The 14116-nt window shown below is 48.5% G+C and overlaps 1 protein-coding gene across 2 annotated transcripts in view; it reads right to left on the bottom strand.

Moving 5' to 3' along the window:
* Window positions 1–336: 336 nt before the first annotated feature.
* The window catches only part of CCDC149 (coiled-coil domain containing 149), a 67354-nt gene continuing 53574 nt past the window's right edge, over window positions 337–14116 (bottom strand). For both annotated transcript variants that reach the window (XM_019809985.2, XM_019809986.2), the window contains 2 exons: window positions 13769–13885; window positions 337–4734 (listed from right to left, as the gene is read on the bottom strand). In XM_019809985.2, coding sequence (XP_019665544.1) covers window positions 4313–4734; window positions 13769–13885 — 539 coding nt within the window. In that variant the 3' untranslated portion in view covers window positions 337–4312. The remainder of the gene's footprint in view (window positions 4735–13768; window positions 13886–14116) is intronic.

Genomic DNA, 14116 nt, shown 5'->3' with positions numbered 1-14116 from the left:
TTCTCTGTTCAGAAAGACATCTGGGAAAAAAAAAGGAATATATTAAAGTAGCGAGTTAAGGGGAATCTTTTGGATTCTCGACATCCTAACTGAGCCGTGTCATGGTACCCTCAATATTTATTAAAGAGATTTTTCCAAATGGAAGCTTTCAGAATGAAAGCAAAGGGCAGATGGAGAAGATACTCAAAGAGAGGATTTTTTTTTTTAAGATTTTATTTATTTGATAGAACAAGCCGGGGCAGAGGGAATGGGAGCAGCAGACCCCGCTGAGCAGGGAGACCAACATGGGACTTGATGCCAGGCCCCAGGACCTGGGATGATGACCTGAGCCCAAGGCAGATGCTTAACCGACTGAGCCCCCCAGGCGCCCAAGAGAGGACTTCCTGAAGGAGAAGTAGGATACCAAGCCGTCCAAAGGGCTGCAGCAAAGCAATGGAGCCAGAAGAGGCCCTGTTTTTTGGAGGAGCAGAAAACCAAGAGGGGCAAAGTCATGCTGTAATTTTTAAGAAACAAGGAAGGTAACCCCAATGAGCAGGTAGCCGGTCTTTGAAATTCCTTAAAGAAGAGATTGAACCTTTTATGTCACATGGTGAGTCGGGGTGTAAATGCTCCAGTGGGACTAACACATGCAAAGACTCACCCCAGCACGTGAATGACTGATGCCAGAACCCCTTTTTGGAATTCCCTGTTGTGATGGCGGTGCGTGCTGGGGTTTGAGGGCACAAGAGGCACGACGACGGGAAAACGCATTTAGTTTAAGATTGCCAAGTGGAAGGCGGCTCCAGCTAGGAGCCTCCTAGCTAGAGTGGCTTCTGGAATAGCTGTGTGAGATGAAGAAGACGGAGGGAGGGGAGAGGAAGGTGGGCAGAGGAGACTTGGAAAGAGGCGTTAGGGATGAGAAATGCCTGGTTTAAAAAAGCCAATCCATTTCCAGGAGCCTTAATTGAGAGAACGACACCCGCTCATACGTAAAAATCTACACCTAAAGGCTCTCGGGTACAGAGCGGTCACAAGAAATGCAGTGTGTGCAAGCAAGCTTTCATTAAGAGACCTGTCGTCTCTGTTTCATTTACCCAGACTGCTCTGCATTGTGCTGGCAACCGAGCTGGAAAAATAATGGAAGGACAGACACACTCGAAGAAGCAAACAAAGGTGGGAACGTCCCAGCTACAAAACAGAGCAGATGATCAAGCAGCCAGGAGAGAGCGGAGTCGAGATGGCATTCTTCTTAACAAACTGCCACCGCCCCGCCCCCACCCAGGGGTAACTCAATACTCAAAACTCACGAGTAACACAACATTCTGGCTTTTTAAGGGAAGAAAATGAAACAAAATCAGATGTGGGGTTCAGAGACAGTGCTGCCGGTGGCCTATTTAAATCTATTCTGAACTTTCCTATAACTGCTCGATTTTGTTTTGCTGTTCACCCTTTTAGACCCTGCCTGTCCGGGGACGGGCCCTCCGCAGCTCACACGGTGATCCTGGTGAGCCTGAACCCTTCTCAACAATTCCATCTCCCTTGCCAGGGGTTGGTTTAGACGTCGGCATGCGATAATTCTGACCAGTGAAATGTGACAAGAACTAGGTTTCTTACTCTTATGCACATGCAAACACACACACACACACACACACACGCACACAAACAGGGATAGACTTCCTTCCTGCCTTGGACACAAATGTGAAAACAAGTGACTGATGCTGGAGCTGTGGCAGCCATCTTGGCAGCTTGAGGGAGTAGCTGACACCGAGGCAGGCAGAGGAGAAAGATGGAAACCCATATCCTTGATGACTTCTTGAACAAACCAGCCCTGGAATACCCTACTTATGAAGTTCTTGTTATGCAATATAATTCATTTTCCTATCGTTTAAGTTTCTCAAAGTGTGAAATGTAGCTGAGAGTGATCGGACTGATGCAAGGCTAGCTGGTGGAGCAGGGGAAAGAATGTTGTGCACTTTCACGATGACTCTCAAAAAGACAAAAGACAGCCGTAAGTAATCGCTGAAATTCCCTTTAACGTCTGCAGAACAGAGGAACCACGTTGGGCTGGAACAGCAGGGGTGGGACGGTGTCACGTGTGTGTATGGGGCATTGTCAAGGTTACTCATGAGACAGATCAACTCATTGGCTCCAATTCCATCTTACAACACAGAACCCTCCGAGGCGGACTGCAGGCACGGTTTGGATCATCACTCCCTCTGACCTCCCCACCCTGAACCCCACGCTATCTGGGACTCACAGTAGTTTCCCTGCCCCTGATGGAATATGGTGGCGTTTATTATAAGCGCTGCATTCCAGAAGGTGATGGAATGGGCCCTAAAGATGTGCACCTGGCCGACTGTGTGTCAAAACCAGAGCTTCCGTGGGGAGAGGTTTTTCTTTTTGGTATTATTGTATTAAATCCAGCTGGAATTTCCTTTGGTGGCCCTGGTGTGCTATGCAGTAGCACTGAACATGTGCAGACAGTTAAGGCCTCGTGCTGCAGGAACATGATTTCTGTGGCTGCTGGCCTGTGCCAGCTCCGCGGCAGCTGCAGGAGCCACGTCCCCCGGGGAGGAAGTCGAGGCGGCGGGTCTGGGGAGCAGGGAGAGGCTGAAGCACAGAGGGCTGGATGGGGCATCGGGGCCTGACGTGCAAGGGGCAGATGGTGTGTCCAGATCCCAGCTCCTAGGTCTGGGAGCAACAGAGCACTGATACGGACATGTCCCCTCTTCCACTATTGGGGTGACCTCTGGTGAGTGGGGAGAAAGCAGCTGGAGGCCCACCCAGGCCCCAAACTGGACCTTCCTGCTACACCTCGGTCTCCTTCAGGGTGAGCGAGCACAAAATCGGACCGAGCTCCTTCTCGGCTCCCAGAGTAACGGCAGAGAGAAAATGCGGCAGGGGAGTGTCGGGGTGGGCTGGCCGGCCCCGTGCAGGCTTCACACCTGGGATCACACGCCTGCTCTATGCATCTGGTGTTTCAGACGAATTTTCAACTTTCCCACATCGGGAGCCTCTCTTTTTCCTGCAGCAGAGCCTCTCCAAGGAGCGATTCTGGTTCTCAGGAGTGTTTTGAGCATTGGGATCTGGTATCAGGGCTTTCTGGGCTAATGAACTGAGTTTCGCTCAAAGAAAAGTCTGCTGTTTGATGACCCTTCAATTTTCTGCAGCTCCAGAGGCCACCCAGAAGAGCTAATTTTATCCCTAAGGAAAGAACCAGGAGGGTTAATATCCCCTCCTTTCCCACCCTTGGTACTTGGTTCCACAGTCCCCCGAAACAGGCTGTAATGAAGTTATTTTGTTTTCCTCTCTCTTTCCACTACCAGGCCCCGCGCTCTGTGTCTCATCTCTTAAGATCCCAGTACCTGGCGGCACAGGGGAGGCGGCCTTAACACCCTGCAGGAAGAGCGAGGGGTTCAAGGTTTCATGTGGCACAGGAAACTGGATCGGCCCTTAGAGTTTCCTGCCCCAACTGCTTATCTTGTCCCAAACCCCCACGGCCGTAAACATGCAGCATGGGTTGAATGCACAGTGACCCAGCATTCCCAGGCTCTGGCTCTTATCTCGGAAAGGAAAAATCACACTACCATTGGAGTCCCCTTTCTCCCTTCTTCTCCGTCCCGTCACTCCAGGTCGATTAATCCTTCAGAATTGCAGGCTGGAAAACTTGGCTCTAGCCGCCAGCAAACGGGTCTCCACAGGGGCTGTGGATTTCAAACTGGAAACCCAACCTTCTGAGCCCGCTTAAGCCCCCTCCACCTGCCAGTCGGTGGCATGACAGACAGTGCCGTGGGCAGGGTGCCAAGAACACCCACGCCGGGAGGTGCTCCTGGGTCCAGACATGATGAAGCGGAGCCCTGGGCCCTCTGGACCCATTATGCTCCATTACACCTTTCTCTCCAGCCGCCTCACCATTACAAAGACGGGGACCTGATTAAAAACCCCATTGGTTTCAAGTTCTTCCCATAATTTTGATCGACAACATTAAACGCTAATAGGAAAACATCTTCTCTCTAATAAAACAAATGCTGACAGAAAGGCGGATGCCGAAAACCAGCCATATGGCGGACACGATTCTGTGCCCGGCCATGTTCACAGCAGCGCGTCCCCGGCAGAAAGAGATGACACCGAGAAGCTGAGGACCCGCATTTAATCAATCAAACTGTGCTGACGCCATCAGGATATTCACAGTTTGCCCCAGGACCTGTGTCTCTTCTCACGTGCAGGCTTGGAAGTGTGTTTGGAGAAAGCAGCTTCTGAGAGGGGCTCTGATGCTTCATTCTTTACCGTCCTCTGTGCCTTAGACGTGTCACCACGCGGATCCCTTTCCCCTTCAGGTTTTCACGGCGCTCCTCGTGCCGCCACCCTCTGGGGTCTCCTTGCCATCCTCCGGGGTGGAGGCTTCGGCTGCCGCCTGGCTGGACTCCAAGGAGCCCGGGCAAGATTTGGGGGCCTCCCCGTTGGAGGCCGGGCCCGGCGGGGCTGTCCCCATGTCGTTCCTCCAAGCCTCCCCGGGACTCGCTCTTCTGACCCCTTCTGGCTCTGCCTCTGTCAGTGTCACGATTTCCCCTCCAAGCCTGTTTATTCCTTCTTCCTCGGACACTGCCTGAGGTGATGAAGGATGAAAGGGGTTGCGCTGGCTCCCGTGGCTCTGATTTGCTGGGGAGCGGACGGCAGGCCTTCCAGCGTCCTCCCGTGCTGTCAACGCCTCGGTGACGGCCCGCCTTTCATCCCGTTCTGGCTTCTGGACCTCCCCTGAAACAGACCCAGGACAGCGTCAGACCCCCGGCGGGAAGTCAGCCCTCAGGTCCTCTCTCCTCCCAACCTCAGGCCCCCGTCACAGGGGCTCAGAGACGATGCTGCTGAAGGCGAGCACGGGCCCCACGTTAACAAAGAAAGCAGGTAGCCTGGTGACCGCAGTGTCATTCACAGAGGGAAAGGGAGCGCGTGGCCACGGTCATCACCCATCCCTTCCGGGGGCCTAGTTATCTCCTGCTTCCAGCTCTAACCATGCTTCCTCGTGCCCGGTAAGCATCTAAACTGAGGGCAAGCGTTCTGTAGATTCGGCAGCTCAGGAAAGGCTTGGGATCTTTAGTCATGAAAAGAGGTGCTGGCGGCCTCCCGCGTGGGTAAGAGAAGAACAGCGTGGGAGGGATTTAGGGTCCCCCATTCCTCCCCATTCATTCTCCAATAGCACCCCATTCTTCGATGCAGACTGCTAATGTTTCCTCAGTTTCAATAAAATGTTATATGCAGAAGAAGTGTTAAGCTCCCCACCCCTCTGAACTAAATCGTTCTGCCCAGCTCGGGTGGAGGGGAATGGGAGAGAATGGGGTCCTGAGAACTGGCGTCTAGCCCCATTTTCCTACTTACTCATTGCTTTGTGATCAGAAGAACCTGTCTGGCCTCCTTTCCTCAGACACAAAACGAGGGGCAGGACTCTCTGATGTCCCTTCCAGACCTAAGCGCCGGTGGTTCTGCAGGACGGACACATACTCGGGGAGCCACCTCTCAGCACCCAGTCATGTGCATTCAACACTAGACTCTGAGGTTCCCAGAAGTCCAGATTTTCTTGGTCCTCAGGCCAAACGGTGGTGACACGCATGGAAGAGCCTCACAGGGCTGATTTCAGGGGCGAGGGGTCTGGGGAACACTTCCAGGTACCCCCAATGGGACCAGGGTAGAGTCCCATATGATCGGGCTGGTGCCAGATACATGCAATGGCTTCAGGCGGACAGCTGGGACTTGGGGAAGCTGAGGGAGAACTCAGGACAGTTAGAAGAACTTGACCTGTTCTGACCATGCATTTTCCTGCTGGATTTTTCGCCGGAGCCTAGCTGCTTCCAGGATAAATTTTAATTCCTTTCACTTAGGTCTCTGACAAGGTCCTACCCGATCTGCTCCTGCTTCAGCCCACAGCCTCATTTCCTATGGTTCTCTCATGTTTGTGTGTCCTTCTGTCCATTCTATGCTATCTTTCAGTCTCCGTAGCCACCTGTGGTTTCTCCCTCTCTAAAGTGAGTCATGCCAGCTAATGCTTTTTAGGTGCTTTTCTGTGCTGGGCTCGGTGCTCAGCATTTTACACATTTATCTTATTCTAGAAGGTAAGCGGGGGCCTCACCTGACTTTTTCACAGTGCTTGGCACATTCTAAGGATTCAAGAATGTTTATAAAAAGCCTTTGCTTTCTTTTTTCCTCTTGATGGGAGTATAACATACATAAAAGTGCGTTGATCGTTATGTCTACGACTCACTGAATTTTTACAGCATGGACACACCCATGGAACCAGCAGCCAGGACAAGCAGCAAAATATCCAACCCGCTCAACACACTTCCCAGTCTACTCCCCTAGGCTCCTTCCTCGTCACTTTCCTACCAAGAGTGACCTCTATCCTACTTCAGACACCAAAGCTGAGATTTGCCTGGTCTTTGGAGCTCGTTTACCAGAATCACACAGCATATGCTGGTTTGTGTGGGATTATTTTGTGTTTATGAGATCGATCCATGTTACTGTCTGTGGAGTTGGTTCATTTGACGGTACCCCGGTATTCAACAAATATTTAAGTATGGAATGAAAACAGGCAATTCACAAGGAAATACGAATGGATGGCAAGCATGGGAAACGATGACATCACTCTAACCAAAGATTTCTAAATTGCAAAGAGATGCAATTTCTCATCCACCAGACTGGCAAAAATGAAAAGGTTTGATAAAGCTCAGTGTTCCTGAGGATGTGGGGAAATAGGTACAATCATACATTAGTGAAGAGAATAAAAATGAGCAAAACTCTTTGACAGGGCATTCAGGCAATATCTATCCCAATCCTAAATACATTTACCCTTTGACTCAGTATTTTCATGATTAGGAACCTAAGGATATTATCCCAAATATTTCAAGATATATGTACCTGGAGGCTCACTATGACGTTGTTGTTGTTGTTTTAAAGATTTATTTATTTATTTATTTATTTATTTATTTATTTATTTGGGGCGGGGGGAGAGAGAGTGCTTGAGTGAAGGGAGGGGCAGAGGAAGAGAAGCTTCAAGCAGACTCCCACTGAATGTAGAGCCCAACTTGGGGCTTGAACTCAAGACCCTGAGATCAAGACCTGAGCTGAGATCAAGAGTTGGACGTGTCACAGACTGAGCCACCCAGGCGCCCCTCTGTGTCATTTACATTTTAAACATGTGCTTATATTACTAGTTTAAAAAGGTAACATACGCAACCCCCAAGATTTTTTCACCAATTACCATCGCATCTTTCCTTTTCTGCACTAAATTGTAGACCTATGAGCCTAAATCCACTGCTTCCAGTTCCAGTGCTGATTCACAACTCAGATCCTTCAGTCTGCCTTGTATCCTCCCTACCAGTGAGCAAGCTCTACACCCAACGCCCTTTTCTCAGTCCCCTCCTGCCTCCTCTGTAGCATGTTTCTGATGCCACATCCTCTTCCCAAGCTCTCCCTCCTTTTGGTGTCCAAAACACCATGTTCTTCTGTTTCTCCCAATCTAGGTCAGTGAGCATGGTGTATTAGTTTCCCACAGCAGTTGTAACAAATTGCCACAAATTCAGTAGCTCAAAAGAACGCGCATTTATCTCTTGTAGCTCTGGAGGTCAGAAGTCCAAAATGGATTTCCCTGGGCCAGAACCAAAGCCGCATGGCCGTGGAGGCTCCAGGGGAAGATCTGTTCCCTGCCTCTTACAGCTTCTGGTGGCTGCCAGCACTCCTTAGCTTGCAACAGCATCCGCCCAATGTCTGCCCCTGTGGTCGCACTGCCTTCTCTTCACTGTCAACTCTCCTTCTGCCTCCCTCTTAAAAGAAGACATGAGCTTCTATTGAGGACCTCCCTTCTATAGAAGGGAAGGGGCATTTCCCCAAAATTTCAGCTGGATTTGACTTAACATCACCTCAGCCAATGAGCAGGTAAGCATTCAGAAAGCGAGTGCAAACCACTCCTGAGAGTTCATAAACCCACACCCTGGCAGGCAATAGCTACATGGTGACTATTTATAAGATTCATATGAATTTTTGAGGATTATTTATATCATTTAGAAAGACTGAGTATTCAAAAGTACATACATCTAACTACAGGTAGCCTAATAAGTCCATAAGACCTCAAAAGTCTGAATTAAAATGCAGCCTAGAATTTCTGCAGCACATAACAGCATTACTTCTGTGCACTCCATTCTAACTGTGCGCTAGTGCATAAAGGTACTTGCTAATAAGAATAGTATGTGCGGCTGCCTGGGGGGCTCGTTGGCTAAGCGTCTGCCTTCGGCTCAGGTCATGATCCTGGAGTCCCGGGATCGAGCCCCACATCGGGCTCCCTGCTCAGTGGGGAGTCTGCTTCTCCCCCTGCCCCTCCCCCTGCTCCTTCTCTCTCTCTCAAATAAATAAATAAAATCTTAAAAAAGAGAGAAGTATGTGTTTTGAACATCGATTTATTTAATTAAATAACTGCATGTGATTTTGAGGCTTTATTAACCTAATCAAGAGTTTGCAAGCGCTGAACCCCGGTAAAAACTCTGAGAAACTCCAGAAGGAATGAAATATTAGTGATCTTAGATGCACCATAAGTCGGAAATGAGACTGAGAAGAAGGGATGCAGGAGGAGATGGTGGTAGAATGTAGACGTGGTAGACGTAATAACTTGGTACACAGGAATCACGGGGGCGCTCAACTCAACCTTGACCACTGTCCCCACACCCCAGGCCCCATAACTCCAGTTCCTCTGGAACAAATTGGCCTCTCACATTCAAAAAAAGCCATTTGCTTTCTCTTTAGCCTTTCTGATGTCCACAGACAAAGTCCCAGGGACAGAAGTTCGACCAAATCTACTTTATGCTTTCTAAAGCCTGTACGTAGTTACGGACAGCTACGTATTACTGTCGTAAGAACTCACTGACTTTGGGAAGTACTATAACTGAAAATGAGGCCATGACTTGTGCTCACAATGAAATTCACGAACACATAAAAGAGTGAATGAAGCAAGCCTTGATTTTGGAGAAAATAACTATTCAGATCAGTTCAGCCAGGATAATGTACGTTCGTACCTAACAAGTTTCTTTGCTTCTAGTCTCCCCCTGCTCCAGTCCAGATGGCCTGGAGAGGGACCTTGCCTCAAGTTTTGCTACTCAAGGTGGGGTCCCTGGAGAGTGCTGGCACCATCACCTGGGGGCTTGTTAGACGTGTAGGATCTCAGGACTTGCCCCACACCTACTGATTCAGAGCCTGCATTTTAACAAGATTCCAGGCGATTTGGGTGCACGTGACAGTGTAAGCAGCACTGGGGGCTTTAACACAAATCGGCTATGCCTTTCCTCAGCTGTAAACCCTTCAAAGGCTGCTACTGTGTCCGGTACACTGACCGAGCTCTTGGCCTGACATTCAAGGCCTTCAATGTTGCAACCTCCACCTATCTTTCCACCTGACATCCCAACTCTTGCTCTCGTAACCCTACACGCCAGCCACCCCTAACCCTTCATGGCATCCCAGCCATGCCCTCTGAGCCTTTGGTGGATGCTACAGCCATGGCTATGATTCCTTTATGTATCCAGATGGTCAGCTTCGACAGTCAACTCTCCCTCCATCCCCACTACAAAGCCTGTTTGATGAAATCCAGACAGAAGGAATCTCCACAGTGCTGTCATCTCCACAAAGCTGTGTCTAGACTGCCAAGGAAACTGGGTATTTTTTTTTTTTTTACTTTTTTAATCCTTGTTCCTTATGTAAAATTAGCTTATAAAAATCACCTGAAGTATAAAATCTTACCTGATACACTTTGCCAATGTTCTATAGCGGGGACTCAATAAATAGCTTATTAAATGCTTGGCTCTAAGGACAACGAATACATGAACAAATATTTTAGTACATATATGTAAATGCCATGCATCAAAAAATGAAAGCACTCCTTGAATTTATGGTATTTGTTCTAGGTTGCATTCAGGTTGCTACCCTGAAAGTTCTTGAAAGGGCAAATCTGGGGAAAAAAAAAGATTTCTAACTCACACAAACATTTAGCTACATCCGAGGTAGCTCAGGGAAGCAATAACGTCATTTTCATACTAACAAAGGAAAATTTTTATGGTAGTTGTACAGGGGATATGGGAAACACTGAATCAAAAGGAGCAAGTTTCCAGCAGAGTGCGAGCAGCTTTATTCAAAAGGAGTAAATTATGGTCCTTTCGGCAGTTAAAATTTTTCAGCAACGTGAGATGAATAAACTCCTTCTGGAAATTACTCTCATGAAATTACTTCTTCCAGGACACTTAATAGTATATTCTGGTGCCCCTGAAAAATTAATTAACCTTACCTGTAACAACCTAACCCTTAAACCATTTGCGGTGTTTTTACTGTGGGTCAGGTTAATCTTCTCTACCTTAATTTACAACTAAGTAAGGGTGGTCTAAATCACACTGGGGCCTTTTGGTCGCTGGTACTTTGCCTTGTGCCATTTCTTTAGATGACATTCTGCTCATGTCCAGACACATGAATCTTTTTTAAAATGGCAAACCTCTGAGATTACCAGGGAGAACTTTTCAACCTTTTTTGGGGAGGTGCGGGGTGGGGAGCAACACTGCTGCCATCCTTAGAGGTCAACACCCAGCAGCAAACAGGGAATGGGCAAGGCTGTAGTTCTATTGTTTGGTCCTATCAGGGATTTATTTTTTTTCGAGAAAGTCTGGATTTTCAGAGCCTCGGAACCATAAAGATATAGGGGCAAGGCTCCATCTGGGATTAGATTAGATTACGGGTCAACAGCAAGATTTATCAATCCTCTCCCCCCTTTTGTTATCCAAAAGATACCTAAAAAAGATATTCAAGTCATTATCAGGAAAGTTACTGAAAATGCCACAACTGTTGATCTGTATACCGAGGGCCCCTGATACTTGCTGGGGGACAAAACTCTTCCTTTAACTCTGTGATTCTGGAATGTTAACTCTTTAGCTGCAGGAGTTTTCATTCTCCTTTGAGAACAGACGCGTGGCATTGCCATTTCCGAAAAAAGAAGGATTTTTTAGCTCAGCATGGGAAAATATTATTAGAAAATAATAGCAATTATTCTGTACTGTTGTACAAACAGAATTAGTGTCATTAATACATATTAATAACAAAACACATATCAACAATGATGAGGCAATCAACTGATACAAACACATTGTGACACAAATAGTACGGAAAGAAGAAATATTTTCTCGAAAAGATGAAGAAAAAGTAGCTCTTTGTAGAAAGACAGTCTCCTAAAAATGTGTCACCCTCCCACATTGGCCCAAAGAGGACATTCGTCTTCTTTTGTTAACTGATCTCTGACAGGCTTTGTCCTCCCAAGTGTGAGCTTCTTTCAGTTGGAATTAATCAGAGATGTGGCGGTGATGAGACCATCCCAGCCTCTGCCAGCCGCTACATAAACGCTTCCTTGTTCCCACCCGAACTGGCGAAGGACAGGGTTGGAACAATGAGAGCTAATGATGGAACTCTGGAAGCTATCATTTTGAATCAGGCCATTACTTATGCAACCCTTGTAAAAATCAAGCCAGGGTCCTGTTCCGTTTCAGCTCAGGGGGCCCCGGGTCCACCCAGGGGCTAAATACGCTCAGAGCAGACAGAGGGCTTCGGGTCTCCGCGTGGACACTGGATGCTGGCACGGGGTGACCATCGGCCAAGGCACGTTCCAGACTGCATGGTGGGCCATGGCGTGTTACAGGCCAGGCTTGCAAAGCGCCACATGCTGCTGTCTGTAAAGACCCAGCCTTGCCTTCTGGCCAGTGTGAAACCCACCTGAGTCAGGGGCTCTCTCTAAGAATTCTCCCTGCATATGCTTGGGGATCCTCTCTTTTGAAATCCCAGATCTGTGCTATTCTTACCATTCTACGTACTATTGTGAGTGATTGAGACAAGTTTCAAAACAGGTGTACAGGTGCACGAGTGAGCCTTGCTGAGCCCAGCTCAGATCAGCAGAATTGCTCGTCGGATCCCAAGACTCATGATAAATAATGCATAGCAGCTGCTTTCAGTTCTAAGTTTTGGGGTGGTTTGTTACACAATGGTAGCAACTGATTCAACTAGTTAGTATAGTTTGATACAAGCACAGTTTTTATGTCAGATAATCATCAGGTTAGAAAGATAGGGTAGGCCAGGTTGCAAGGTTGCGATTTTAAGTGGAAGGCAGTCCGGGGCCACTAGAAATTTCTGAGCAGGGTACACACATATTGGAGAGCAGTTCTCCAGAAGCGTTATCCTACAGCAGCAGGGGGAAGATGGGAATGAATCAGGGAAAGTCTAGAAGACAGGGAAACTGGGACGGAAGCCGTGCAGAGGAAGTAAAGACAGTTCAACCAAAGCCAAACGTGGTAGGAATAGAGGTGTGAGAAACTCTGAAGAAAGAGTGGCCACAGACAGATATGGATGGGGATGGGAAGTTGACAGTGGTCGATGATGACTCCAGAGGTAGCTGAGAGAGTGACAGAAAAGGGAGGAAGCATGGTGAGTTGGTGATGTCATACTTGAGAAGTCCACAGAATATTCAGGTGATAAAGTTTGCCCTTTGGGAAATCAGGGACTGTCGCTCTGCAGATGGCACCCAATGGGGGAAAAATGTTTCGAGAATATTTTCATAGAGGTGGTGGTTGCAGGCATGACTCAGAGCAAGAGAAAATGGAGAGAAAATACAGAAACTAAGGAAAGAACCTTGGCACCTGCATGCTGGGTATATTAGTCACCTACTGCTGTGCCACAGATTACGTCAAAACTCAGCAAGTGGAGACTCAGGAGCCTGGGAGCAGTTTACCTGGGTGGTTCTCACTAGTGCTCACTCATGAAATTGCCATCAAAGTGTTAACTAGGGCTGCTGTCATCTGAAGGCTTGACTGGGGCTGGAGCGTCTGCTTCCAAGATGGCGCACCCAAACAGCTGGCGGCTAGAAGGCCTCAGTCCCAGACCACATGAACAGCATGTGGGTCTGCTTGGGTATCCTCCAGGAATGGCAGCCAGCTTCCTCCAGACAGAATGACCCAAGACAGAGAGAGAGCAAGGAAGCCCAGGAAGTCACATAACATCACTTGTGCTGTATTCTCTTAGTCACACAGTTGAGCCCTGATACAATGTCGAGAGGAATATGCAAGGGCATGAATACCAGGAAGTGGCGATCATTTGAGGCCATATTGGAAGCTGGCAATCACACTGGGGGTAGACAACAAAGACAAACAAAACTCAGAAGGATGGGAGGGATGGTTTAGCTGGGGAAACAAGACTGTCACATGGGAAGACAGCTGCCTCTCATGCTTGTGGGCTCCTCTGGCACCTAAATGGGCCTGTGATCTTCAAAACACTCTGCCTCCAGGAAGTGGGCCTGGTAGCAGAGAAGCTTTTATTCCCCTTTCAACTGATTCCCAGACCACTTCCCCTACGCCCGGCAACGTCCCAAGATCTCCCCGAGGTTGGCACCACCATCTCGCCAGTTTATAGGTAAGGAGACAGGCAAAAGGTACTAGTCCAAATTCTCAGAGTCAACACAATGTGGGTGTAGACTATGAACCTGAGCTGTTCAAACCCTGAGCCCCTTTCTCTTACCCTCTGTGCCAATGTGCTGAGTACAGAGGCCTGTGTTCTTCTGCTGGAAGCTCCAAATAAGACAAACCCATATAAGCAACAGGAGGAAATGCAAGCAATGACCCCACAGTGCCCCAGAAGCTACAGGAAGGGAAGAACTGATGTCCACTGAGCCCCGCCTCTGTGGACAGCCCCGCCAGGTACAGGTCAGGCAGAGACAGAGAAATCAAGGTGTGCTTACCATCCTTGAAATTTGCTTTCTTCTCAGTGGGCTGCTCGATGAACTTCAGCACTGGGGATCTTGATCTCTGTATGGTGGGAAGAGCAGGGTCACCGAACAGTATGGTGTCCTTGCCCCCTGTCATGGAAAAGGGGAAAATGGACGCAGTATGTCACCAGTGGAGTTGTGGTTACGTTCTCCCCACACAATGGACTGGCTGTTTGGGTGAACGAGGCACTTTCTTTAATCATAGGGAATGCTGTGGAAGGGCAATGGCTAGCCGGCCCCTTCTGTAGCATGAGGACCAGGCAGTGAGGTCCAGGGCCAGTCTGTGAGTCTGCTCAGGACGTGGCTGTCCAAAAATGCCAC

Source organism: Ailuropoda melanoleuca, chromosome 11 (assembly GCF_002007445.2).
Source record: "Ailuropoda melanoleuca isolate Jingjing chromosome 11, ASM200744v2, whole genome shotgun sequence".
NCBI lineage: Eukaryota > Metazoa > Chordata > Mammalia > Carnivora > Ursidae > Ailuropoda > Ailuropoda melanoleuca.
Note: the sequence above shows the minus strand (reverse complement) of the source record. Positions and strands in the feature narration are given on the sequence as shown.